The sequence below is a fragment of the Nomascus leucogenys genome, chromosome 4 (genome assembly GCF_006542625.1).
Source record: "Nomascus leucogenys isolate Asia chromosome 4, Asia_NLE_v1, whole genome shotgun sequence".
NCBI classification, from domain to species: domain Eukaryota; kingdom Metazoa; phylum Chordata; class Mammalia; order Primates; family Hylobatidae; genus Nomascus; species Nomascus leucogenys.
In genome coordinates this window covers 99,388,048-99,412,680 of record NC_044384.1, presented here as the reverse complement: position 1 = coordinate 99,412,680, position 24,633 = coordinate 99,388,048, and the positions used below count along the sequence as shown (strand labels likewise).

Sequence of the window (24,633 nt, the reverse complement as noted above, 5' to 3'; positions counted from 1 at the left end):
ACCTGCTGCCCTGGCTGCTGATGGCTCCCTGAGCTCGGGGTGCTGCCACAGTTCAACTGTATCACAGGCCTCCTGTCGGGCAGGCAGCATGCTCAGCCCTGTAAATCTCAAATATCCCATTTAATCCTCATCACAAGCTGCACTGTGACCTATTAACATTCGCATTCTGTAGGTTGGGCTTGGAGAAGTGTAATAGCCTAAGATTGTGTAGCTGCTAGTGTCAGATTTTATAGGTGAGGCTTGGAGAAGTGTAATAGCCTAAGATTGCATAGCTGCTAAGTGTCGGAACTGCGATCTGAACCCTGGGCTTGCTGGTCCTCTGCTGCCACAGCCAGATCTGATGTAGACCCCACGCTCTTGATCCCACCCAGCTCTTGGCCTCTCTCTTCATCTCCAGAGGTGTACATAGGCCAGCTTCCACATACAGACCCTCTGTCCAACGTCCCCACCAGTCACTGCCACTGCACACACACCCAGCTGCACACAGCCCACTTCCAGGCCCAAGAGCCCCTGTAGTCCTAGCCCTTCTTGTTGCCTTTGCTGGTCAGTTAGAGCCCTCATGACCCGGCTGTCTTTTCTGCACCTTTTCTTGGTCGTGGGCTGAGTCAGGCCCAGGCAGAGTCATGCTCAGGCAGAGGAAGATGCTGCCCCTTGGTGGGCCTCACAGGCGCTTCTGGCCTTGTAAAGAGACAGCACAGCAAACCCCCTCCTCCCGCTGCATCCCCACTTTCTGTGTTTGGCCACCCTGCCACACACTAGGCTTCAGGCCACATCCTGCCCCTGCTTGCCCTGCTCCTCGGGAGGACTCCCCATCTCCCCTCTGCTCATTCACCCCCTGGCTCATCCAGGTCTGCCCTGCCACATGGCTTCCCTCCGCAGCTGGTGATGGAGGACATCTTCATCAGCGGTGACCCCCTGCTGGAGTCGGTGGGCCTTCATGAGCCACTAGTGGAGGAGCTACGGGCCACCATCGCCAGTGCCGTGGCCAAGGCCATGATCCCACTGCAGGCCTACGCCAAGGAGTACCAAAAGTACCTGGAGCTGAACAACAATGACATTGCCTCCTTTCTCAAGTGCGTACGTGTGCCCATGCGCGTCGGAGGGTGTCCGTGTGTCTGTGCATGTGTATCCCCTGTGCACCCTGCTCACCGTCCTCTGCCCCCTCCCATGTGCTTGCTGTCCTCAGAGCCTACCAGATGCAGGGCCTGTTGGCCCAGGAGGTGCGGGAGGTAGTGCTCACCCACCTGCGGGAGAAGGAGATCCTGGACAGCTCGCTGCCCAGCAGCATCATCATTGGGCCTTTCTACATCAACACCGACAACGTCAAGCAGAGCCTGTCCAAGAAACGCAAGGCCCTGGCCACTTCCATGCTGGACATCCTTGCCAAGAACCTGCACAAGGAGGTGGATAGTGTAAGTGCCCACCTGCCCCGCCTCAGTGACCACAGCAGCACACACCACAGCAGCACACACCACAGCAGCACACACGGACCCTCACATACACGGCAAGATGTCCCCAAGCAGGGTCTGGAGTGTCTGTGGACGCCCAGGCCAAGGGAAGGAGCTGGAAATCACCCTGCCCCATCCCTGCCTGTCTGCAGAGAGCTGTCCCATATGGGAAGTCCCAGGAAACGGGGGTTTCCACCTCCTTCCCCAGACTTGTAGAGGCCTGGGAAGCCTCACGAAGGACACCCTTGACGGACTTGTTTCATGGAGCTAGGGGATTCGAGTGCAGGCCTCAGAAGCCCTGCGTGTGTTGGTAGGGCTGGAGGAGGCTGAAAGGGTGAGGTGTGCCGGGTCACGCCCTTGCCCCGCTGACAGTCCTCAGCAACCCAGGGAGCCCACCAGGAGCACCCCTCTTGGAAAGCGCCGCAGGGCGTTGGGGTGGAGGGAACAGTTACCTATAGGGAGATGCTGGAGACCAAGGAGGAGGAGCAGGTGAGGGAAGGCAAGGGAGCAGCACGCTGCCCTCACCAGCGCCTCCTCCCACTGCCAGATCTGCGAGGAGTTCCGCAGCATCAGCCGCAAGATCTATGAGAAGCCCAACAGCATTGAGGAGCTGGCTGAGCTGCGAGAGTGGATGAAGGGCATCCCGGAGAGGCTGGTGGGCCTGGAGGTGAGGCAGGCACATGGGCACTGGGACCAGGGAGGCACAGGGCTGGTGTTAAGAGTCTGAGGGCTGGGGCAGGCAGGGGCTGGGAGGTCGGACTCAGGAGGCTGAGGGTGAGGTAGTTGGACAGAGGACAGGTGGGGTTTAGGGGGTTGTGATCTGTGGCTTCAGAGCTCTGCTGTCTGGGGGTAGGGGGGCTGGAAGCTGGAGGTGTGGCAGCCATGGCTCTTGGAGCCCTGAGCCTGATGCTGCCCTTGCACCCTGGGCCTCCTCCCCTGGCCCAGGCCTCCCCACTCTGAAAGAGAGCAGCCCCTCTCTAGTACCCATCTCTCTGGGGAGCCGGGTTCCAATTACCCACCCCCTCCCTGGCACACGTGAAGTTCTCATTACCACCTGTCTGTGCAGGAGCGGATTGTGAAGGTCATGGATGACTACCAGGTCATGGATGAATTCCTCTACAACCTCAGCTCAGATGACTTCAATGACAAGTGAGTGGGAGCTTGGCCCCCATGCCAGGTGCGGGGTGGAGCATGAGGGGAGCTGCTAAGCTGCAGAGGCTCCCAAATGCCCCAGCTGCCACAGTCTGTGCAGTCTCCCCAGAAACACCCCACTGACATTCCAGAAGCCAGGGCTCCACACATGGGCTGGGACCAGCCAGGGCCAGGTGGCCAGTGGGGCAGAAGGAATTCATTTGGGCCTCTTGGCCTCAGCTGCTCCCCAACCCTGTGTCTGTCCTGTCAATGGCCTGGCACACGTTTTGCTTGTTGTTTTTTGGAATAGAGTTTTGCTCTGTCACCCGGGCTGGAGTGCAGTGGCGCCATCTCAGCTCACTGCAACCTCCGCCTCCAGGGTTCAAGTGATTTTCCCTGCCTCAGCCTCCTGAGTAGCTGGGATTACAGGTGCCCACAACCATGCCTGGCTAATTTTTATATTTTCAGGGGTTTCACCATGTAGGCTGGTCTCGAACTCCTGACCTCAGGTGATCCACCCGCCTCGCCCTCCCAAACAGCTAGGATTATAGGCGTGAGCCACCACGCCCAGCCTGACACACGTATTTTACTGTGGACCTAGGGTTTCCTGTTTGTGGCTGGTGCCCTTTGGGGTTCTTGGGAGCACTGAGAGAGGCAAAGCTCAGCCTGGTGGGCAGTCCCTGGAGAGGGGCATTTGTCCCCACCCAAGTCAAAAGCCTTGTGGGAAACAGCCTTAGGTGCCCTTTTCCAACCAAGCCTTACTGAGGCCGCCAGAGACTCCATACCCAGTGCTGCCTCACAGATGTTGGGGGAGTCAGGACCGTCAGGGCCCTGCCCAGGAAAGGGAGATACTGGCAGACAGGGCACCTGGGTGCTCAGGGGGAACTCCCCCAGGGCCAGCGTCCCCAGGCCGGCTGCAGGTGGAAGCCCCACATCCCACAGATCCCCTGTGTCAGCTGGGCAAAGGGAGTTGGTCTGACCTGAAGGCAGCTGGCCTGAGGGCCCTGGCTAGAGACTGTGGCTTTGCCTTCTCTGAGGAAAGGCCCCTCTGGCCCCTGAGGCTTAAGAGGGGAACTTGGCCTCACTCTTCTCACTTCCCCTTGGTCCCTGTCACTACACTGGGCACCTTGGGTCTGCATCTCACTGGATGCAGACTGCAGCTCCCAGGGGGCAGGGCAGCCTCCCTGATGGTGGCAGTCGCGCCTCCCAGCTCACCTGTACTTCCCAGTTGTCCGGCCCCAAGTGGCCTCCACAGCTGCCTGGATTTCCCCTGAACCCCTTCTCACTGGCTGCCTGGGTGCCTGGTGGGATGCCCCTGCCTGGCCTTGCCACTCCACCACTTCAGCCATGATATTTCTCCCAATCTCCACCCCCATCCCGGCCAGATGGATTGCCAGCAACTGGCCTTCTAAGATCCTTGGGCAGATAGAGCTGGTGCAGCAGCAGCATGTGGAGGATGAGGAGAAGTTCCGCAAAATCCAGATCATGGATCAGAACAACTTCCAAGAGAAGCTGGAAGGGCTGCAGGTGGGGCACGGCTGCAGGCTTGGTGCTAGACACACCCCCCACCACATACATGCACAGTTCTCCAGGGCCTGGCCTCACTTCTTGCATTCAGGAGGTGCTGAGTCAACATGTGATAGGCGAGCAGATGGATGAATGAATAAATGGCTGAAAGAATGAACCCAAAGGCCAAAGAGATGCCTAGGCAGCAAGCTCCAGAAAGATTCAGAGCAGTAAAGTCCCCAGCTCTTCTGTTGTGTCCTTGGCGGCCTACTGGGCAGTGGGCACAGTGTCAGGGCACTGGGTCTCCCCTAGCTTTGCTGTGAGGAACCTGCTCACTCCAGGAGAACAACCTCCTTAGAACTGGGAGGAGTGGACGTTCTGGGACCTCCAGTTCCCTGGGTTTGCATGGGAAGGCGTGGACACAAGTGGGGCTGCAGGGGCATCTGACCCATTGCTCCTTGGCCTGCAGCTGGTGGTAGCTGGCTTCTCCATCCACGTGGAGATTTCGCGGGCACACGAGATCGCCAATGAGGTACGGCGTGTCAAGAAGCAGCTGAAGGACTGCCAGCAGCTGGCCATGCTCTACAACAACCGCGAGCGCATCTTCAGCTTGCCCATCACCAATGTAGGCCTCCTGCAGGCACTCTGCCCCCAGTCCCCCAGGCTTGAGGAAGCAGCTCATGTAGATGCAGCTGCCAGGAGGCAGGGCTCTGGCATTTGGGGGCAGGACCCAGCAGGCTGCACAGTGGAGACAGCCCAACCCTGGCCCTCAGGTTGAGGAGGCCCCTGGTACCAGGCAGGGGGCCTGAGGGTCAGCCCAGGTCGGGTGCAACAGCTCAGAGCCCAGATCTCAGGTGGGAAGAGAAGAAGGGAAGCCAGGCCCAAGTGTGTGGGGGCAGGGTCAGGGACATCAGCCAGGAGCAAGGGAGAGGGATAGGACCTGGCCCAAGAAGGGGCAACATGGAGAGAGACTGGAGAGCGTCCCAAGACAGCCCCGGCCCTGCCCTCCTGTCCCTGCAGTATGACAAACTCTCCAGGATGGTGAAGGAGTTCCAACCCTACCTGGACCTTTGGACCACAGCCTCTGACTGGCTGCGCTGGTCAGAGAGCTGGATGAATGACCCCCTCTCCGCCATTGATGCTGAGCAACTGGAGAAGAACGTGGTTGAAGCCTTCAAAACCATGCACAAGTGCGTGAAGCAGTTCAAGGACATGCCAGGTAAGGAGCCAAGCCGGCCAATCCCCTCCTCCCTGCCTCTGCCGCCTGCCTCTCATGCCTTTCTGTCTTACCCGACAGCCTGCCAGGAAGTGGCCTTGGACATCCGGGCCCGCATCGAGGAGTTCAAACCATACATCCCGCTGATCCAGGGGCTGCGCAACCCTGGCATGCGGAACCGGCACTGGGAGACACTGTCCAACCAGATCAACATCAACGTCAGGCCCAAGGCCAATCTGACGTTTGCTCGTTGCCTCAAGATGAACCTGCAGGACCATATCGAGAGCATCAGCAAGGTGGCCGAGGTGGCTGGCAAGGAGTACGCCATCGAGCAGGTGGGCAGCCACCAGCGGGCCCAGCCACCCCAGCCAGGCCCTGCCGGACAGCCTGGACTCCTGCTCTGGCAACCACAGCCACTTGCGAGGATGACAGTAATAAGCCCCATCCCTGGGGTCATGAGGCCCAGGGGTTGAGATGCGTTCTATTAAGTGAGTTAATAATGCACATAAAATTCTTGACAGTGTCCACCATTGCTATTATTCTTCAGTTACTCCTCTCAAGAGCCCCAGGAAGGAGCTAAAAGCATTAGCCTCAATTTAACAGATGAGTCAGGCCGGGTGCAGTGACACATGCCTGTAAATCCCAGCACTTTGGGAGGCTGAGAAGGAATGATCGCTTGAGCCCAGGAGTTTGAGACCAGCCTGGGCAACATAGGGAGACCCCCATCTCTACAAAAAAGATATTAGCCAGGCATGGTGGCACATGCTTGTGGTCCCAGCTTCTTGGGAGGCTGAGGCTGCAGTGAGCAGTGATTATGCCACTGCGCTGCAGCCAGAGAGACAGACTGAGACCCTGTCTCAAAACAAAACAAAAGAAAACAAACAAACAAAAAACCAGATAAGTCAATTAAGGCTCAGAAAGGTTCAGCAACTGGCCAGGGTGACACAGTAAATGCTGGAGGTGAGACCAGTGCCCACACTCCTCCTAACCTTAGCTGCCTCCCAACATGTGCGTACAACCACATGCAGCCCACATGTAACAGTGAACTGGGCTGAACACAGTGGCTCATGCCTATAATCCCAGCACTTTGGGAGGCCGAGGCGGGTGGATCACCTGAGGTCAGGAGTTCGAGACCAGCCTGGCCAACATGGTGAAACCCAATCTCTACTAAAAATACAAGAAATAGCCGAGTGTGGTGGCACATGCCTGTAGTCCCAGCTACTCGGGAGGCTGAGGCAGGAGAATTGCTTGAATCTGGGAGGCAGAGATTGCAGTGAACCAAGATTGTGCCACTGTGCTCCAGCCTGGGTGACAGAGCAAGACTCCACCTCAGAAAAAAAAAAAAAAAAAAAGAGTGAATTGGCCCTGAATTTAGATGAGGGGCTCACACAGGACTTGTTGCCAGACAAGCCGAGAGTATTTGCCAGAGCGGCCATGTGGAGGTCATGGCCAGGTACTGTCTGCTGCTTCCCTGGGCAGGGCTGATCAGATAGCATCAGGACAAACCCCTCCCAGGACTCAGTCTGGCTTGTCCCCCACCCCAGGCACTGGACAAGATGGAGAAGGAGTGGGCGACCATCCTGTTCAATGTACTGCCCTACAAGGCGACAGACACCTACATCCTGAAGAGCCCGGACGAGGCCTCACAGCTGCTGGACGACCACATCGTCATGACCCAGAGCATGTCATTTTCACCCTACAAGAAGCCTTTTGAGCAGCGCATCAACTCCTGGGAGAACAAACTGAAGCTGACCCAGGTCAGCCCTCCCCGCAGTCCTTCCCTCATCGCTCCCCAACTTCAGAGAGCCCAGCCCACAGGTGTCACTGATGGTCTCCGGGTGGGGTTCAAAGCATCGCAGTGCCTTGCCCCCATTCACACAGCCCCTGGCTCTCTGGCAGGCCCCGCCCTACTGCATTCAGAGGGGGGCAACTAGGATGGGCTCTCCATCCATGAGGTTCAGCTACTGGATGAAGCAGATAAGGGTGCGTAGGGGCAGCATTTGGGTCCCAAAATGTGGCTGAGGATGGGCCTGAGAACTGCCAGCTGGCCTCCCCAGGGCTGCCTGAGCTTGGGACAACCAGGACCTCCACTACTGATACTTTCTGGGCCGGATGTCACAAGGCCCCAGAGCACCTCAGTGCCCTTTCCCACCCTGTCCTGAGCTGTTCTCATCTCATTTGGAGCTACCTTGGTTGAGGGGACTGGGCCACCAGGGACTGCACTTGTCTTGGGATCTCAAGGCCAGAGGCAAGGGCTGCCCCAGGGCCAGCCTGCAGGTGTGACTGTGATATCCCCTTCCCCGGGCCTCCCTGAGAGCTGTTCAGAGACCTCCGGCAAAGGCCAGAAGCAGGTGGGGAGGGCTCATCTGTGTGCCTGGACCACGCAGAGATGCCTGAGCTGGTCAGCACTGTCCCAGGTCCCCCTCTGCTCATGCTGTTCACTCGACCTGGAGTTCGACACCCGCCTTCCATCTCCTCCAAGGCCCAGCAACAAGCAGCCTCGCCGACTCTCCCTCACCCTCCTTCAAGGGGTTCCCACCGAGGCCATTGTCAGTGCCTCTCACAGAGTCCACTACACATGCTGGGCCCATGATTCAGGGGCAGATACGGCCCCTTAGTGGGCTGTGGGCCCCTCGAGGGAAGGGACCAGGCCACATTCCCCTCTCTTTCCCCTAGTGCCCACCAGGGCCTGGCACAGTCCTGACACTGCTGACTGTGACCCCCATCCCATGAGGAAGAAATGGATGAGTGCGTGAGTTTGCGCTGAGGGGAGAAGACAAGAGATACATCCTGAATGGGGAATTTGGAGGCAGAAGGGGGAAATGGCTCATTTTGAAGATGTCTCACCCTTGGACTCATGTTTCAGAGAGTATTTTAGGACGCTCACACTCAAGACCCATTGCATCTCAGAGAATCCTGGGGTCATGGACCCAGAAGTCCTTCCAGGAAGGAGGCTGGTTTGTCTCCCAGGCACCGAGTCTCTCCTGTCACTGCAGGCTTTGCTGGCGTGGGCGTGTTCCTCCCTTTGGAAGAGCAGCTCCCCCGGCTCCTTTGGAGGCTTGGGCGTCCTGTGGGGATGTGGGACTTCTCTGGAGGGCAGGCATCCCTGTATCCTCTTTGTTCCCTGGAGTATCACAGATGACAGCACCATCTAGAAATCTCCCTGTAGACATTGGCTTTGGTGTCCAGTGCCCAACATGCTGATGGGGTGAAATGTCTCAGTCATTGGGACAAATCCCAGCTTGGACCCTGACAGTCTGTATCACACCCCTCCCTGCCCCTTCCCTCCCCAGGAGGTTCTGGAGGAGTGGCTGAACTGTCAGCGGTCTTGGCTCTACCTGGAGCCCATCTTTAGCTCTGAGGACATCAACCGGCAGCTGCCTGTGGAGAGCAAGCGCTACCAGACCATGGAGCAGATCTGGAAGAAGATCATGAAGAATGCCTACGAGAACCGGGAGGCAAGCTCAGTGGGGGCAGCTGGGATCCCCAAGGGCCCTGGTCACATTGCTGGTAGCCTCCTAGTCTCTTCCCTCCCTACACAGAAAAGGCTGGTGGACAAGCGTGAGGATTTGGTCTCGACCCATGTCCTCCAGAGTGGGCTCCCCAGCCTCAGAGTTGCTCCTTAGAGGCAGAGTCACTGACAGTTTTTCTCTTGGAGATCCACAGCCCATATTAGCATTTGTTTGTTTGTTTGTTTTTTGTTTTTTTTTGAAACGGAGTTTTGCTCTTGTTGCCCAGGCTGGAGTGCCATGGTGCAATCTCGGCTCACTGCAACCTTCACCTCCCTGGTTCACCTCCCGGAGGCTGAGACAGGATTCCCCTGTCTCAGCCTACCAAGTAGCTGGGATTACAGGCATGCGCCACCACGCCCGGCTGATTTTTTTTTTTTTTTTTTTGTATTTAGTAGAGCTGGGGTTTCACCATATTGGTCAGGCTGGTCTCAAACTCCTGACCTCAGGTGATCCACCCACCTCAGCCTCCCAAAGCGCTGGGATTACAGACGTGAGCCGCCACACCTGGCCCATATTAGCATTTTAGAAGCCCTGACAAGTCCTGCAGCAAAGCAAAATCTTTAGCTTTGTTTAACTCTAACTTGTTTGACCATAGAATTTTTTCTGTGGGGCTGATGGATGCAGCCACTGGCTCAGGGAGAATTTTTCTGCATCTTCCTTCCCAGGCCCTGCTGAGGGGCTCTGGCTAGTGTGGGTGCTCTGGGATGAGCCTGCCTTGCTACCTGGACCATGCTCACTGCCCACTTCGGTGCATGGCCCGGGCCCTGCAGGTGATCAATGTGTGTTCTGACCTGAGAATGCTGGATAGCCTGCGGGACTGCAACAAGATTCTGGACCTGGTGCAGAAGGGCCTCAGCGAGTATCTGGAGACCAAGCGGAGCGCCTTCCCCAGGTGAGTGCCACCTGGCCCATGCCTGGTCTGCCACTGTCTGCCCATGAGGCTGAGGCATCCAGGGCCCTGCTCAGGCTAGGGTGCGGAGATGTCAGCAGGGCTGGGGCAGCTGGGGCCCAGGAAGCCTGCACCACCCGCTTCCTCACCCCTGTTCCCCTGGCAGATTCTACTTCCTGTCAGATGACGAACTACTAGAGATCTTGTCGCAGACAAAGGACCCCACGGCCGTGCAGCCACACCTGCACAAGTGCTTCGAGAACATCGCCCGGGTGGGCAGCTGGGCCCGGGGCTCAGGGCCGGGAGCATGGGGTGTCTTCCCAGGGAGAACGTCTCTCCTTTTGTGATGAGCCCTTTTAGCAGGAAATGTGGCAAATGACATTCCTCGTCTTTGGAGACACACCTGGGGCCTGTGGGAGGAAGGTCAACTGCAGAATCCCCAGCTCAGGGCTGGGGGCCCTGGATTTCCAACTCACCAGGTGCTCCCTGTGCCCCCAGCACACTGCAAAACCCATGAGGCCAGATGTGACCCGCCTTGTCTTCCCTCATCTATGCAGGAGGCCGGGGACATGCAAGGCAGTCAGCCTCCTTCCCCAAAGCCTGCTTCATGCCGGGCCTGGGCTGGGGCCTGACCACTGCTGGGGAGAAGGCAGGCCATCCAGCCTGGGAAGGCCCAGCCAAGATAGACTTTCGGGGGGACGGGAAGGCAGGGCTTTCTTCCTGAGGTGGAGGGCACTGGGCAGGCTCAGCGCTGGGGCTGTGGTGGCCAGGGCATCTGGGCACACCAGGGGTGACCCCACTCCTGCCCCTCCACTGCTTGCAGCTGCTGTTCCAGGAGGACCTGGAGATCACACACATGTACTCAGCCGAGGGGGAGGAGGTGCAGTTGTCCTTCTCCATCTACCCCACCAGCAATGTGGAGGACTGGCTGTGGGAGGTGGAGCGCAGCATGAAGGCCAGTGTGCACGACATCATTGAGAAGGCCATCAGGGCCTACCCCACGGTGAGCCGCCCGCAGCCCGTGCAGCCTTCCACCCCTGCGCCCCTCTGCTCCCTCTCAGTGCCCCTCCTGCTCCAGCCGGCCTCGTCCTCAGGCTGCAGCCATGAGGTCCCTGGGGGCTCAGGTGGGACTCTGGAGTCTTTCCTTTCCACACACACTCCAGAAAGTGAGACTCACTCCTAATGATCATCGGGATGGCTGTACCAGTTCCCAGCACTCACTGGGTGTCAGGCTCCAGGCTGGGCCCTCTCCTGCAGTCTTTCTCTCAGCTCTATGACCATAACTGGCAGCTGGGCTCTAGGTGACTCCCCAGCCTGCAGAGTCAGTTCAGAGATATCTCTGCCACCCTGAGAAGCCCAGAGCATAAGGGCTTCCCTGCTCTGAAGGGACTGGTGGCATCAACAACTGGAGCCAAGTCTGAAAGGCCAGAGCACAGACAGCATTCAGAGGAAGAAGAAAGAATGGGATTGGGGCTGCGGCTGTCCAGGTCAGCCTGCCCATGCTGTCTTCCCAGATGCCCAGGACCCAGTGGGTTCTGAACTGGCCTGGCCAGGTGACTATCGCTGGGTGCCAGACCTACTGGACCATGGAGGTGGCAGAGGCTCTGGAGGCCGGCGACCTCAGAAGCCAACTGTTCCCCCAGCTCTGCCAGCAGGTTGGAGTCAAGAAGACCCCTGTCTGTCCCCCTCCACCCCTCACATGGCAAAGGAGAGCCCAGTCCCTCCGGAAGCTTTCTTCTATGTTGAGCCCGGAAGAGGCCCGGGGTTGGGTCTAAAGGGGAGGTCAGACACCCTTGAAGTGTCTCACAACCAGCCACCTGCAGGAAGGACAGGCCTGAGGCGATGCCCCCTCCCCGAGGGTCAGTGAGGGAGCCACGCGCCTGGTCCCTCCTGCACAGTACCGCAGGCACCCCTTGCCCTGTGCTCCAGCACCTTGCCAGGCTCCCCCTCCCGGCCTTGAGGGTTCAGACAGCACCACATGCTGCAGGGAGGCAGACGCCAGGCGTGTGCCTTCATTCTACTTCCTTCCTTCCCCTGCCCGGTCCCTGGTCCCCTCCCAATTCAGACCATCAGAGCCCCCCAGGATAGAGGGACTGTTCGTGGTGGAAGCCCACCCTCTGTGAAAGGGGAGGGTGAGCCTCCTCGTGGTACCCTGATGTTTGACAGTGCGCCCCATTCCTGCAGCTCAGTGATCTGGTGGCCCTGGTGCGGGGGAAGCTGTCCCGCATGCAGCGGGCGGTGCTGTCAGCGCTAATCGTCATTGAGGTCCACGCCAAGGACGTGGTGAGCAAGCTAATCCAGGAGAACGTGGTCAGCGTGAAGGACTTCGAGTGGATCTCACAGCTGAGGTGAGGACGTGGGGGATGCCTCCAGGGCCAGAGCAGCTGCCAGAAGGGGCAGGGGAAAAGAGGAAAGTCAGTTAGCAATAAGCTGGTCCCTGTCCTCGAGGTTCTGGGACAAGCTGGGTATGGGTGCCTTGATGCCCTCATTCCCAAAATGAACCCTCTCTCCTTGACTATATACCCTGCCCAGTGGCCCAAGGCCCCATGGCCAGGCCCTCATCTCCCTGCACCGCCAGGTACTACTGGACAAATAATGACCTGTATATCCGTGCTGTGAATGCTGAGTTCATCTATGGCTACGAGTACCTGGGCAACAGTGGGAGGCTGGTGATCACGCCCCTCACCGACAGGTGAGGGTTCCCCTCTTGCTCCTTCCTACACTGAGACCCTCCCTCCAGTTCTCTCTGGCCCAGGAATCCAGGGACCATGGCCACTCTGGGGTGATCTAGTCCATCAGAGCAGTGCAGGATTAGGACCAAGGGCTTTGGGCTCAGACCTCAGTTCTGCCCGTCACAGGCAGAGTGACTTCGGGCAGGTGACTTGACCCCTCTGTGCCTGAGTTTCCTCTGAGGCCTCCTCATGGTGGTAATGAGAATTTCATGAGCTGATACATGTAGAGCTCTCAGCACAGATGTGGCACTCAGTGAGCATCTAATGGGTATGCGCTTTCCTGTTTTTATCCGTCAATTCTTCCTTTAATATGCAGAGAAACTGAGCTTAGAGACATCATGGGTGAGCTCTTCTCTAATAGTTCTCTCCTAGCTCAGTCAGTCATGTCATCTTGCCGCCTGTGTCTAGCACCAGCTGGATTTTCAGGCTGTGTTTTGAGTGAGGGAAGTGAAGTGTGGCCACATGTCGGCCATCCCCAGGGGTCCCTGGGCCAAGCTGGGCAGGGCGGTGAAATGGGACAGGGAAAGCGCTACGCAGGTGTCCACAGGCTCCAGTCCTGACCCCAGAGCCAGGGCTGGGCACACCCCAGTCCCCCAAAAGGGGACGGGGCAAGAGGCCCCAGTCCACAGGAAATTCCAAGGAAAGGGGGAGTGTCCAGGCCATGTGCGGCCCGAGCCCACCTCCTCTCTGTCCTGCAGGTGCTACCTGACACTGACCGGAGCTCTGCACCTCAAGTTTGGGGGTGCCCCAGCTGGCCCAGCAGGCACAGGCAAAACTGAGACCACCAAAGACCTGGGCAAGGCCTTGGCCATACAGACTGTTGTGTTCAACTGCTCTGACCAGCTCGACTTCATGGCCATGGGCAAGTTCTTCAAGGGCCTGGCCAGGTGAGGCTGGGCGTGAGCGTGGCACAGGATGGGATAGCACGGATAGCACGGCCTAGCTCTCCTTGGGGAGGGCTAAGTGAGGGCACTGCCTGAGAGGGGCCTTGAAGGATGGTGGAGGGGACAGAAGGGGTGATAGGCATCAGGGCTTGGTCCCGGGGGCATTGGGGTGGGGAGTGTTGGTGGGTTGAAGACTGAGCTGATGGAGATTGCCCCTGAGGGCTTCCTCCCAAGTGGAGTTGGAGGGGGCCCTCAGAGGGAGGTGGTGCCCAGGTTGGGCTCTGAACACGTGCCCCATCCAATGTTCCGGCCTCACTCAGTGCTGGGGCCTGGGCCTGCTTCGACGAGTTCAATCGCATCGACATCGAGGTGCTGTCTGTGGTGGCGCAGCAGATCACCACCATCCAGAAGGCGCAGCAGCAGCGGGTGAGCCTGGGGCCCCCACCTTACTCCCTCAGATCTGCCACGCTCACACCGCCATACTGCTCCCCATTGCAGGCTGAGAAGCCAGGCGCTAGGGTCCACCCTGGGTCCAGCCTCTCTTGTCCCAGGGGGCGCACCCTCACCCCAGTCTGTGGGCAGCTCCCAGGCCAAGCTGCAGGGGATGAAGGGGTCCCCTCCTCATTACATCCTGACCTTTATGGAAAGCCCTAGGCATTGTTCCTCTCTCTAGCCATGTGCAGGGCGGCCAGGGACCTTGTTCTGGGGACAGGAGCTGAGAGGCTGGCAGTTACCCCCTCCCCCACTTCCCCTAGTCAGGCTGAGCTTGCCTGGGGCTGGGGAATTGGGGGTGGAGTGAGTGGGAAGCAGGAGATGTGGAGACCTCCAAGGGCCTGAAGCCAGGAGCTGGGAGGCCATGGGTAGCCACTGGGATCTGAGGTTTCAGGCCAGATCCTGAGAGAGGGTACAACCCATGATCAGGGGTCCAGGCCTAGCCCACCAGCTACAGCCAGGACAGGGGCATCAACAGGGAACAAGGGGCCCACTCAGAGGAGGGGACAAGGTTGGGCACCCTAGTCCCAGGCAAGTCAACCTCTCCCCACTGCAGGTGGAACGCTTCATGTTTGAGGGTGTGGAGATCCCACTGGTGCCATCCTGCGCAGTGTTTATCACCATGAACCCAGGCTATGCTGGCCGCACGGAGCTGCCTGACAATCTGAAGGCAAGTGCAGGCCCAGAGTGGCCCAGGAAGCACTAGAGCTCTAGCCTGAGTTCAGAGATGCTAAGCCACTTATGCAAGGACACAGTTGTTTGGACTCCAGGGACTGTGATTCCCTTTGGCAGCCCCCTAGCCATGGTGGGGAGGCCTCAGGGCCTCAGACTTGTCCTCAGGGCATGGGAGAAGTCAGGCTGCCTATGGATGTGGTGTGGAGGGGGAATCTTGTGAGACCTGTTCACCCTGGGCCTTCAGGAGAAACAGGAAAACAGGAGCCAAGAGTGGCATCTCCTGGGAGTCATGTGGGGGCAGGTTTGGATCAACACAAAGGATCCACTCCATTGGCAGAGCTACCAGCCTCAGGGGAGTGAAAGCCTCAGCTGTGGCAGGCTTGGTGCAGCAGGGAGTCCCAGTGCATTAGGGAGGAGGGCCAGATGAAGCTGGGGGTGCTCTGGGGGTGAGCTCTGTCTGCTGTTCACATGTGCACCGTGTGTCCCAGGCGCTCTTCCGACCCGTGGCCATGATGGTTCCAGATTACGCCATGATCGCTGAGATCTCCCTCTATTCCTTTGGCTTTAATGAGGCCAGTGTGCTGGCTAAGAAGATCACAGCCACCTTCAAGCTGTCTTCTGAGCAGCTCAGCTCCCAGGTGCGGTCCTGCCCTGATGGGGTTCCAGGGTCTGAGAACTTCTGCCTGCTCCCAGCCTCCAGGGCACCTGCTGAGGGCCAGGCTCTATGTCTGGTGCTTTACAGGCATTACCTTGTGGGCTTCTCCCAGCAACCCTTGGAGATAGGAGTTACATGCCCATTTGTCAGCTGAGGATACTGAGGTCGTAGGTAGCTAAAGGTCTGGCCAGGCTCATGCAGTACACAGCAGCGCTGGAGCAGGAGCCAGGAACAGATGCCCATGTGGCTAGTTCAGGTGCAAGGGCCTTGATCATTAGGGCACCAACAGTTTCAGAACCCCAGGCTGGGGAGCAAGTGCACCTGGGCCTTGTGGGGACCAGAGCAGGACAGCCAGGCCCTCCGAGCCTCCCAGCACCACCATCCTTCCACTCAGCTTGCTGAGCCCAGATTCCAAGGACAGATGGGGCGGCCCAAGCACCAGTGCTGGTGGATGAACTTTCCTGTTCAGCTTGGTTCCCAAACAGGCCCCCACTTTGCAGCAGCAGAGACGAGTCCCACCTGTGGGCTGACATGCTATCAACTTAGTTTGTCTTCCATCATGATTTCAGAAAAAAATCCCTGGTGTCACCCTAATGGGCCTTCTCTGGGTCACGTGCTCATCCATGAACACCAATCACTGTGGCCAGGGGTAATCAGTACTACCTTTGGCCAGATGCAGTCCACCAAAATCTATGAGCTAGAATAGATACAGCCTGTTACCAGGAAAAGCAGTGGCAGTTCATCACAGTGCACTCCTGGGTGCTGGCACTCCCACACACCCTTCTTTCCAAAATGCTCCCCACCCCCAATCAGAGCAACTATCCCACATGGTTTTGGAAATGCACTCAACTCTTCCCAAGTAGAAATGACCCAAAGTCAAGCCCAGCCTCTTTGTGCAGCTCCAAGTCCAAGATTTCTGGAACATATGCTAGTCTATGGGTTGGGTCTAGATGGAGTCCTCTTGGTTGGGCACCATGGGGCAGAATGATTAATTTAACTATTTCCAGCACACTTACTGTGTAATGAAGAGAAACAGGCTGGGGGAAAAAGCTCGGTGGTGTGGCCAGAAAGACGGGTCTGGAGAGATGTTATGGGAGAATGTTAGAAGGAAGCTCAAGGGCCATCAAGGCCAAGCTGATTGTTACACAGATGGGAAACTCCTTCATTCACTTTTCCAGCACAGCTAGAGGGCCCTCCTGCCCCTGGCCATGTGCTGGGACCGTGACCAAAGGATGCAGGATGGGTATCGGATAAAGGAGGGGGCTATCGGGACAATAAAGTACAGGGTGCCAGGGGAGCCCAAAGAAGGTGCACCTGCCCAGGCTGGGCATGTAGGTGGTCCCAGCAGGTCTGCAAGGGAAGTGCTGTGAGCTGGTGATGAGACTTGGCCAGCTGCCAGGTGGGAGGCAGAGTGTTCCAGGCAGAAGCCTCGGAGAGGGACAGTGCTCACCCATGCCTCCTTCTGTATGGCGACAGGATCACTATGACTTTGGGATGAGAGCCGTGAAGACTGTGATCTCGGCTGCTGGGAACCTCAAGAGAGAAAACCCCAGCATGAATGAGGTGAGCTCCACCCAGCAGGGCTCCAGGAGTGGAACTCTGGGAGGGCTCCTGGGCAGCTGGAGGGCAGCTGGCCCACTGCCCTGAAGGCTCAGCTGGCACCTGCTGCAGGAGCTGATCTGCCTCCGGGCCATCCGTGACGTGAATGTGCCCAAGTTCCTGCAGGAGGACCTCAAGCTCTTCTCTGGGATCGTGTCCGACCTGTTTCCCACCGTCAAGGAGGAGGACACGGACTACGGCATCCTGGACAAGGCCATCCGCGAGGCCTGCAGGAACAGCAACCTCAAGGATGTGGAGGGTGAGCCTCGGGCCCTGAGAGTTCGTGGAGGGGCTGGCCCTGGCCACCTTGGAGTCCAGGTCAGGGGGACAGAGACAGGACAATCCAGCCCCAGGGGCCTTCACACCTGGCCAAGTGTGCTGCAGGCCCAGGCTCTCAGCCGAGCAATCCAGAGGCAGGGCAGATGTCCCGGCCCGGTCTCCACTAAAACCCACCTGGTGGTGGGGAGGCAGGTGTTGTCCCCTTCCCAGGCCCTCCTTCCCGTGTGGGCTGAGAGCCCTGGGCTCCTCTTGGGCCTTGCTTCATCAGGGCCTGGCCCTCGCTGGGATGTAACTGGAGTTTCAAGGCCATATTCCTTGCACCCCAGCCCACCTCACCGCGGCCACCACTCACTCTTCCAGAGGCCTCTTGGCTCCACCCCACTAGTGGGACTTGCCCACGTTCCTTGTTGAGTGACACCCCTGGTGTCACCGCGCTAAAGAAAGAACATTTGGGCCCTTCCTTCACTGACTTGTTGCAAAGGCCACCATGTGTGTGGGAGGGCTGGGGGCACACTGCCCTCAAATAGACTCCCTCTCATCCTGAACCCTGGCCCCTCATAGTAGGATGAGGGTCTCAGTTCATCCCCAGCCAGCCACCCTTTCCAGCAGGTCCTTTGGTGGGGCTGCGGGAGGAGCTCCTCCGGGAAGCCATGGCCAGTCACCCTGGCCACACAGGGCCCTTCTCGGGACCCCAGGCAGTTCCTGCTCAGCCCTGCAAGGCCTCTCCCAGGTGCCCTCCACTGCGCTTCAATTCCAAGTGCAGCTCGAATGCTTCCTCCTCTGGTCACCTCCAACACCCGACCCCAGCAGGCTTGTTGAATGAAGCCTCAAACTCTTCTCTCCCTCACAGCCTTAGGTCACCTTTGCCATCCCTGGTTGATTGGGCCCTATCCCTTTGGCAGGAACCCCCGGACCTGCAGGGCCATAGCCACCACCACCCTTCTTGGGCCAAAGTGAGGCATTTATTCCCTACCCCCATGGGCCTGGCCTCTGCCTGCTGGCAGCTGTCTCTATAGCTCCTGACTGACCCTAGGATCTTGTCTCTAGGAGTTTGCTCATAGGAGTCAGCACTTACTTGGGGTGGTGCTCTCAGCAGGCTGGGGCTGAAGTTGGGGCCTATGACACCTGACACTGAGCAAGCTGGTGATGGCTGACCACCTGACCAATGGCTGTGAAGGAATTGTAGTCACAGTGGAAAGAATGGCTGGCATTTACAGAGTTTCTACTCTGTGCCAAGTTCTGTGCTTAGGGCTTCACCTGCCCATGCCTATGATGTATGGTGCTACCACCATCCTCATTTTGTAGATGAGGAAATTGAGGCTCAGGGAGTGCAGTGACTCACCCAAGGTCACACAAGCTAGTGGTGTGGCCAGGACCCAAGCCCATGCTCTGACCCTTGGGCCCCATGCCATGTCCCCCAGGCTTCCTGACCAAGTGCATCCAGCTCTACGAGACCACGGTGGTGCGACACGGTCTCATGCTCATCGGGCCCACAGGCTCCGGCAAGAGTACTGTAAGCAGAGCCAAGCCTGGCAGCCAGTGTCCGGATAGTGGGCCTGCAGGGGGGTGCAGCTTGAACAGGGGTTGGCCTCCATTTGTGCCCCTTGGCATAGAATACCCCTCCCCCTCCCCGTGGCCCCCAGCCCACTCCAGCCCTGCTCTCTGGGAGCCTCACTCTCAGGCGGTCTGTCTCCCAGTGTTACAGAGTCCTGGCAGCTGCCATGACGTCATTGAAAGGGCAGCCATCCATCAGTGGTGGCATGTACGAGGCTGTCAACTACTACGTGCTCAACCCCAAGTCCATCACGATGGGCCAGCTGTACGGGGAGTTTGACCTCCTCACCCATGAGTGGTGAGTGACTCCCCAGCCTCGCCAGTGACGCCCTGCTCCCAGACCTCTGGAGGCTGTGGGCCGTGGTCACCCTTCCCTCCATTAGCCCAGTGGAAGGCCGGGCTCTGCAACCCAACGCTTGGGATTCTATTCTCCATTCTACTTCCTCGCTGAGTGACCCTCCTCACCCCCCAGGCCATGGTTCCCTCATCTGCAAAGTGGGGACAATAATGGCACCATGCTTATGGTAAGGCAAGAATGACTTAACACGCTCAGTGCCTCTGCAGTATCTGGCCATTGTCATGATCTGAGAGAAGCTGGTGGGCCCTCTCCGGGCCCCTGCTCCCAGGCTGGTGTGTGCATTTTAGGGGAAGTGCACTGAGATAGGAGAAGGGCAGCTGGATGGAGACTGCTGAGACATCGGCACCTCAGGGGCATTTCTCTAAGGCTATTCTGTTTCTCCAGACAAGAGTCTCCAGTTCTCTGCTGGGGGTGTCTGCTTGGCTCCAGTGTTCTGGGAGCCCTGTAGGGAATGGTCACTGGGGAGGGACAGTCACCCACCTTCCACAACGTGAACCTGTACTGCTTCCCCCATTTCTGGTGAAGATTCTCCCCCATATCCACTCCAGTCTCTTATGTAGGTAGGTGGAGGGGCTGGGGGTCAGACCAGAAAAAAGTCTCCTATTAAAGAAAAAAAATTATTCGATGATACTTTTTTTTTTTTTTGAGACGTAGTTTCGCTCTTGTTGCCCAGGCTGGAGTGCAATGGCGCCATCTCGGCTCACCGCAACCTCCACCTCCTGGTTCAAGCGATTCTCCTGCCTCAGCCTCCCAAGTAGCTGGGATTACAAGCATATGCCACCATGCCCAGCTAATTTTGTATTTTTAGTAGAGACAAGATTTCACCATGTTGGTCAGGCTGGCCTCGAACTCCCTATCTCAGGTGATCTGCCCGCCTTGGCCTCCCAAAGTGCTGGGATTACAGGCGTGAGCCACTGCACCCAGCCCTCAATGATACTTTTTAAAGCATGCTGAGGAAGAACGTATTCAGGAGCATGGCAGGCACAGGGACCACTGCACTGGGGCCTTACAGTTAAGGGGAGAGACTGGGCTCTGAATACAGCATGGGCCAGTGGGAATCTATAGCCAAGGGGCAGGGTGAGCATCAGTGGGTGGAAAATCCAGAGGAAACATCAGTGGTGAGAGGGATTCTGGTTGAACCAACCTAACAGGATTCCGACTGAAGACAAGCCTCAGGGTAACCGGACGTCGCCTTCTGGTGGTGCAGGGAAGGAGCCTCAAGAGTGACCAGATATCAAGGGTTCTGGCTAAACTGACTTAGCAGGGTTCTTTACTGAAACTGGATTTTACAAGGACATGCATATGTGGGCACTTAGGAGAAGGTTCTGGAGCCTAAGGCTGGACCAAGCACAGCATCTTTGTCAGCCCTACCAGCCCCTTCCCTGGTGCGTGCTGCCTCTGAGGTCTGAGCCCCCTGGGTTCTGAGGCAGGACCTGGCCACTTCTCACCACGCTGCTTTCTCTGCCCTGTCATTTACCCTCCTCCGTCCTTGTCCATCGTCTTCCAGAGCTGCACTGCCTCCATCTCTGCTATTGCCTCCTCCCCTGCTCCCTTTTTTCTGTTGGGATTTCACCTTTAATGGGGTTTCAGCAGGGCAGGGACATAAGCACATGCTTTCATTACACCATGTGACACCAAAAAGTCCAACTTTTCCTATTATAATTTTTAAAAGAACAGAGATTGAAGGAAAACGTAAAGTAGAGCCCGCCCACCCGGCGGCCAGGCTTCCCTGGGAGCCAGCTGTGCTCGAAGCACTGCCTCCCTGATATCTCCAGCCCTCTCCTCCCTGGCGCTGCAGGACAGACGGGATTTTCTCCTCGCTCATCCGGGCGGGGGCCATCACCTCCGACACCAACAAGAAGTGGTACGTGTTCGATGGGCCGGTGGATGCCATCTGGATTGAGAACATGAACACGGTGCTGGATGACAACAAGAAGCTGTGCCTCAGCTCTGGGGAGATCATCAAGCTCACGGAGGTGCACCCACCTGTCCACCTGCCCACTCTCCTCCAAGGCTGGGTGGGCCTGGAGGCTGCATCATGCTGGCCAAACTCTGCCCCCTCACCCCTTTCTCTCAGGGCCATGGGTCCATCTCAGGCTGTCACCATGACTCAGCAAGAGCCCTCCTGCTAGCAGGAGCTTAGGCTCAGCTCCTAGTGCCCCTCCCTGGCCTGAGCTCCCACACCTCAGGGTGTCCCGCACAGTTGCTCAGAGCACCCTTTACACAGACCCTCTTTATTTTGTGCTCTGAGCCTACCAGGATGCCTGTCCCACTGCTCCCCGGCTGATGCTGCCTCTTGCCTCCCAGGCCCACTTTCAGCCATGTTGCCCCAGTCAGGTCAGGTGGGGTCAGGTGTGCACCTGGCCCTGGCAGTGTGCCCGGGGTCTGGGAGATGGATGGCATAGACACCACGGGGATCTGTCTGGTGTGTGAGGAGCAGCTGTCAGAGAAATAGGGATATGGCCTGGGCACAAGCGCAGCTCACGGGTCTACACTGAGTCCAGCTCTTGAATCCTTCTAAAAGCAAATACCTGGCAGTCAATGTGGACCTGTGTCTATGTGCCCAGGGGTGGGGGGCTCTGGAGCAAAATACACAGTTCCCATCAGATGTCCCCAGGCCTCCGGAGACCCCAAAATGCCCTGACCTCAGTCTGGCCAGTGAACTTCAGGAATCCTCTGACTTGGGGTCCTCCTCAGGGCTCCAGGGAGAGCCACATTATCAGCTAAGGACCCAGCGGTTTCTGCATCCCACCCAGCACTGCCCCGGCCCCACAGCCTGCCCACACCACCCACTTACAGGATGTGCAGCCCCTCCCCGCAGCCCTGCAGCCCTGCAGCCCTTTCTCTAGGCCTGGGGACTGGCAGCCAGCCCACTCTGCGGTTCATCTTGGCACCAGGCAATGACCATGATGTTCGAAGTGCAAGACCTGGCGGTGGCTTCACCAGCTACAGTCTCCCGCTGTGGCATGGTGTACCTGGAGCCCAGCATCCTGGGGCTCATGCCCTTCATCGAATGCTGGCTGAGGAAGTTGCCCCCCTTGCTGAAGCCCTACGAGGAGCATTTCAAGGCCCTCTTTGTCAGCTTCCTGGAGGTGAGTGAGGCCACGGGTATGTCTGACCCCGGCAGGGCAGCAGGGCATTGTGGCTGCCAGCCATGAGAACCGGGTGCCTACTCTCTGCAGGAATCCATCGCCTTTGTTCGGTCTTCAGTGAAGGAGGTGATCGCCTCAACCAACTGCAACCTGACCATGAGCCTCCTCAAGCTGCTGGACTGCTTCTTCAAGCCCTTTCTGCCTAGAGAGGTACAGCCCTGAGAGTGGGGCTAGATGCACCTAGTCCCTCTCCCCACACTGCTCTCCTTGCTCTCTGGGGCCTGAAAGAGAGAATCGGATTGGTGCAACATGGGTCACGAGACTACCTGTCCAATTGGCTGTAGAGAAACAAAGCTGTGTAGCAGAGGTCAAGACATGCCCCTGCCCCACTTCCTCAGGCCGCTTGATACTGTTCCTGTCTCAGCCTGATACTGTTCCTTTCATCCCCAGGGCCTCAAGAAAATACCCTCTGAAAAGCTGAGTCGCATCATAGAGTTGATCGAGCCCTGGTTCATCTTCTCCCTGATCTGGAGCGTGGGTGCCACTGGGGACAGCAGTGGCCGCACCAGCTTCAGCCACTGGCTAAGGCTCAAGATGGAGAACGAACAGGTGAGAGCCGGCGGCCCCCAGGGACCAGGAGCCTCAGTCCTACCAGGCCTCACAGCCTGCTTCTCCTCCTGGTTCCCGGCAGCTGACTCTGCTCTTCCCAGAAGAAGGGCTGGTGTTCGATTACAGGCTGGAGGATGCGGGCATCAGTGGCACCAATGACAATGAGGATGAAGAGGAAGAATATAAGCAGGTGGCCGCAGGCCCTCCCCAGAGACTGCACAGGGAGGGACCACTGGGTGGCTGCTGTTCCCGCAATGAATTATGGCCACACAGGGAGCGGTCACGTTGATGGCCACCGGGTCTCAGGCGGGGGTTATTTGCATCATCTCATGAATCCTCATGGCCCTGTAGAGTGGTTATTATTGTGCCTATTTTCCAGATGTGGCAGAACTGTACTTGAACCTAGGGCTGGGCTAAGAGGGGAGACGTTCGAGTACCTCCCTTTCCAGCCATACACACCGTCTCCTCCACATTGATGTGGAGCCCAGGGACTGGCCACCTCAGTTCCACTTAAAAGCCCCATTTTCCCAGAGACTGGGCTCCCCGGAGCTGAGAGCAAGCTCTTGAAGCCTGCTTCAGTGTCCTCATCGCTACTATCCGCTAGCAAGGGCTCCAGGAGCCCACCCTCATCCCAAGGTCAAGACCCCAGCCCAGGAGGACAGAGGTGGAAAGGTGTCTGCAGAGACCTGTCCATTACTGTGCAGGGTCCTGCTGCGGGCTCCCAGGGCACACTTGGGTCTAACGGTTAGGACTGTGCCCAGTGGGATGCATTGGTTTGACCATAGTGATCCCCCCATCAGGGGACATCTGCAAGCTGGGTCAGGGCTGCTGTGAGTAAAGGGATTTGTGCAGGCAGGGACGGTGTTGGGAAGACTGGACCCAGTGGCCTCTCAGCTTCCAGCTGACACCAGCGGTTCTGGCCCCCACATTTCTTGGGTAGCCTGAAACTAAACAGCAAACACCTTTGCATTCTGGGTTGTTCAATTCTTGGAGCTTCTCCTTTCTGCAGAGACTCAGGGCCTGGCAGTCCTTAGGGAGCCCCCAACCTGGGCAGGGAGAGCCCTCCTATGCAGTTGTGCTCAGAGTCCCCATTCTTGGCTGTTTGTGCTGGGAGTCCCCCTCCCCAGGCAGAAAGCAGGGCACAGGACTTTCCGTTTTCGCCGGAAGCAGCCCTGCACCTGGACCCGCTTGCCAAAGCCCAGCTGTGCAGCTCCTGGCCCTTCTGCACTTGGCCATGGGGCCGCAGCCAGGAGTGGGGCAGGGAGGGGTTCCAGGCCCACTGCTGAGCCACCTGTGATTCCAGGTTGCCTGGGTGAAGTGGATGGACTCCTCAGCTCCGTTCACCATGGTACCAGACACCAACTACTGCAACATCATTGTGCCCACCATGGACACCGTGCAGATGTCCCATTTACTGGACATGCTGCTCACCAACAAGAAGCCCGTGAGCACCCCCCAGGCCCTGCCTCCACTGTCCCCAAGGCCTATATTGGGGGTTGACCAGCCTCCCACATGGATGCGGGGGCAGCTCCTCCTGTGCACCAGGCCCACCGCGTGCTCCTTCTGTGCCATCCCCGCTCTGCCAGGTGCTGTGCATTGGGCCAACAGGCACAGGGAAGACGCTCACCATCTCTGACAAGCTCCTCAAGAACCTGGCACTGGATTATGTCAGCCACTTCCTCACCTTCTCAGCCCGCACTTCAGCCAACCAGACCCAGGACCTCATTGACAGCAAGCTGGACAAGAGGCAGGGCACCCCTCCTTCCTTCCTCACCCCTGCATCCCCCCAGCCTGGCGGATCCAGCTGCTGTCCCACCTCTCCACCAAATTATGCTCCTGGGTTTGCCAGAAACCTCCCAGGGGGAGCTGACAGCCCCCCAAGGGGCCCAGGGTTCCCTCACAGACTGTTCTAGAGCCTTCCCTGTATCAAAAATTCCTACAAAGCCAGTCAGCGAGTGGGTGCTCACCCTGGCTGGGCCCTTGGACAGGGCCCTGGGTCTCT

The 24,633-nt window shown here is 58.0% G+C and overlaps 1 protein-coding gene across 1 annotated transcript in view; it reads left to right on the top strand.

The window, feature by feature from the left end:
• The window catches only part of DNAH1 (dynein axonemal heavy chain 1), an 83,904-nt gene that overhangs the window by 30,530 nt on the left and 28,741 nt on the right, over nucleotides 1–24,633 (top strand). The window contains exons 14-44 of the mRNA XM_030811652.1: nucleotides 880–1,073; nucleotides 1,187–1,412; nucleotides 1,996–2,115; nucleotides 2,515–2,597; nucleotides 3,965–4,106; nucleotides 4,555–4,710; nucleotides 5,106–5,304; nucleotides 5,383–5,636; nucleotides 6,846–7,058; nucleotides 8,595–8,759; nucleotides 9,584–9,705; nucleotides 9,869–9,974; nucleotides 10,526–10,705; nucleotides 11,217–11,357; nucleotides 11,887–12,050; nucleotides 12,281–12,394; nucleotides 13,133–13,321; nucleotides 13,639–13,744; nucleotides 14,367–14,480; nucleotides 14,974–15,123; nucleotides 16,617–16,703; nucleotides 16,812–16,998; nucleotides 18,440–18,531; nucleotides 18,716–18,870; nucleotides 20,729–20,906; nucleotides 21,828–22,022; nucleotides 22,113–22,232; nucleotides 22,473–22,631; nucleotides 22,714–22,821; nucleotides 23,935–24,075; nucleotides 24,218–24,378. Of these exons, the coding sequence (XP_030667512.1) occupies nucleotides 880–1,073; nucleotides 1,187–1,412; nucleotides 1,996–2,115; nucleotides 2,515–2,597; nucleotides 3,965–4,106; nucleotides 4,555–4,710; nucleotides 5,106–5,304; nucleotides 5,383–5,636; nucleotides 6,846–7,058; nucleotides 8,595–8,759; nucleotides 9,584–9,705; nucleotides 9,869–9,974; nucleotides 10,526–10,705; nucleotides 11,217–11,357; nucleotides 11,887–12,050; nucleotides 12,281–12,394; nucleotides 13,133–13,321; nucleotides 13,639–13,744; nucleotides 14,367–14,480; nucleotides 14,974–15,123; nucleotides 16,617–16,703; nucleotides 16,812–16,998; nucleotides 18,440–18,531; nucleotides 18,716–18,870; nucleotides 20,729–20,906; nucleotides 21,828–22,022; nucleotides 22,113–22,232; nucleotides 22,473–22,631; nucleotides 22,714–22,821; nucleotides 23,935–24,075; nucleotides 24,218–24,378 (4,721 nt within the window). The remainder of the gene's footprint in view (nucleotides 1–879; nucleotides 1,074–1,186; nucleotides 1,413–1,995; nucleotides 2,116–2,514; nucleotides 2,598–3,964; nucleotides 4,107–4,554; nucleotides 4,711–5,105; nucleotides 5,305–5,382; nucleotides 5,637–6,845; nucleotides 7,059–8,594; nucleotides 8,760–9,583; nucleotides 9,706–9,868; nucleotides 9,975–10,525; nucleotides 10,706–11,216; nucleotides 11,358–11,886; nucleotides 12,051–12,280; nucleotides 12,395–13,132; nucleotides 13,322–13,638; nucleotides 13,745–14,366; nucleotides 14,481–14,973; nucleotides 15,124–16,616; nucleotides 16,704–16,811; nucleotides 16,999–18,439; nucleotides 18,532–18,715; nucleotides 18,871–20,728; nucleotides 20,907–21,827; nucleotides 22,023–22,112; nucleotides 22,233–22,472; nucleotides 22,632–22,713; nucleotides 22,822–23,934; nucleotides 24,076–24,217; nucleotides 24,379–24,633) is intronic.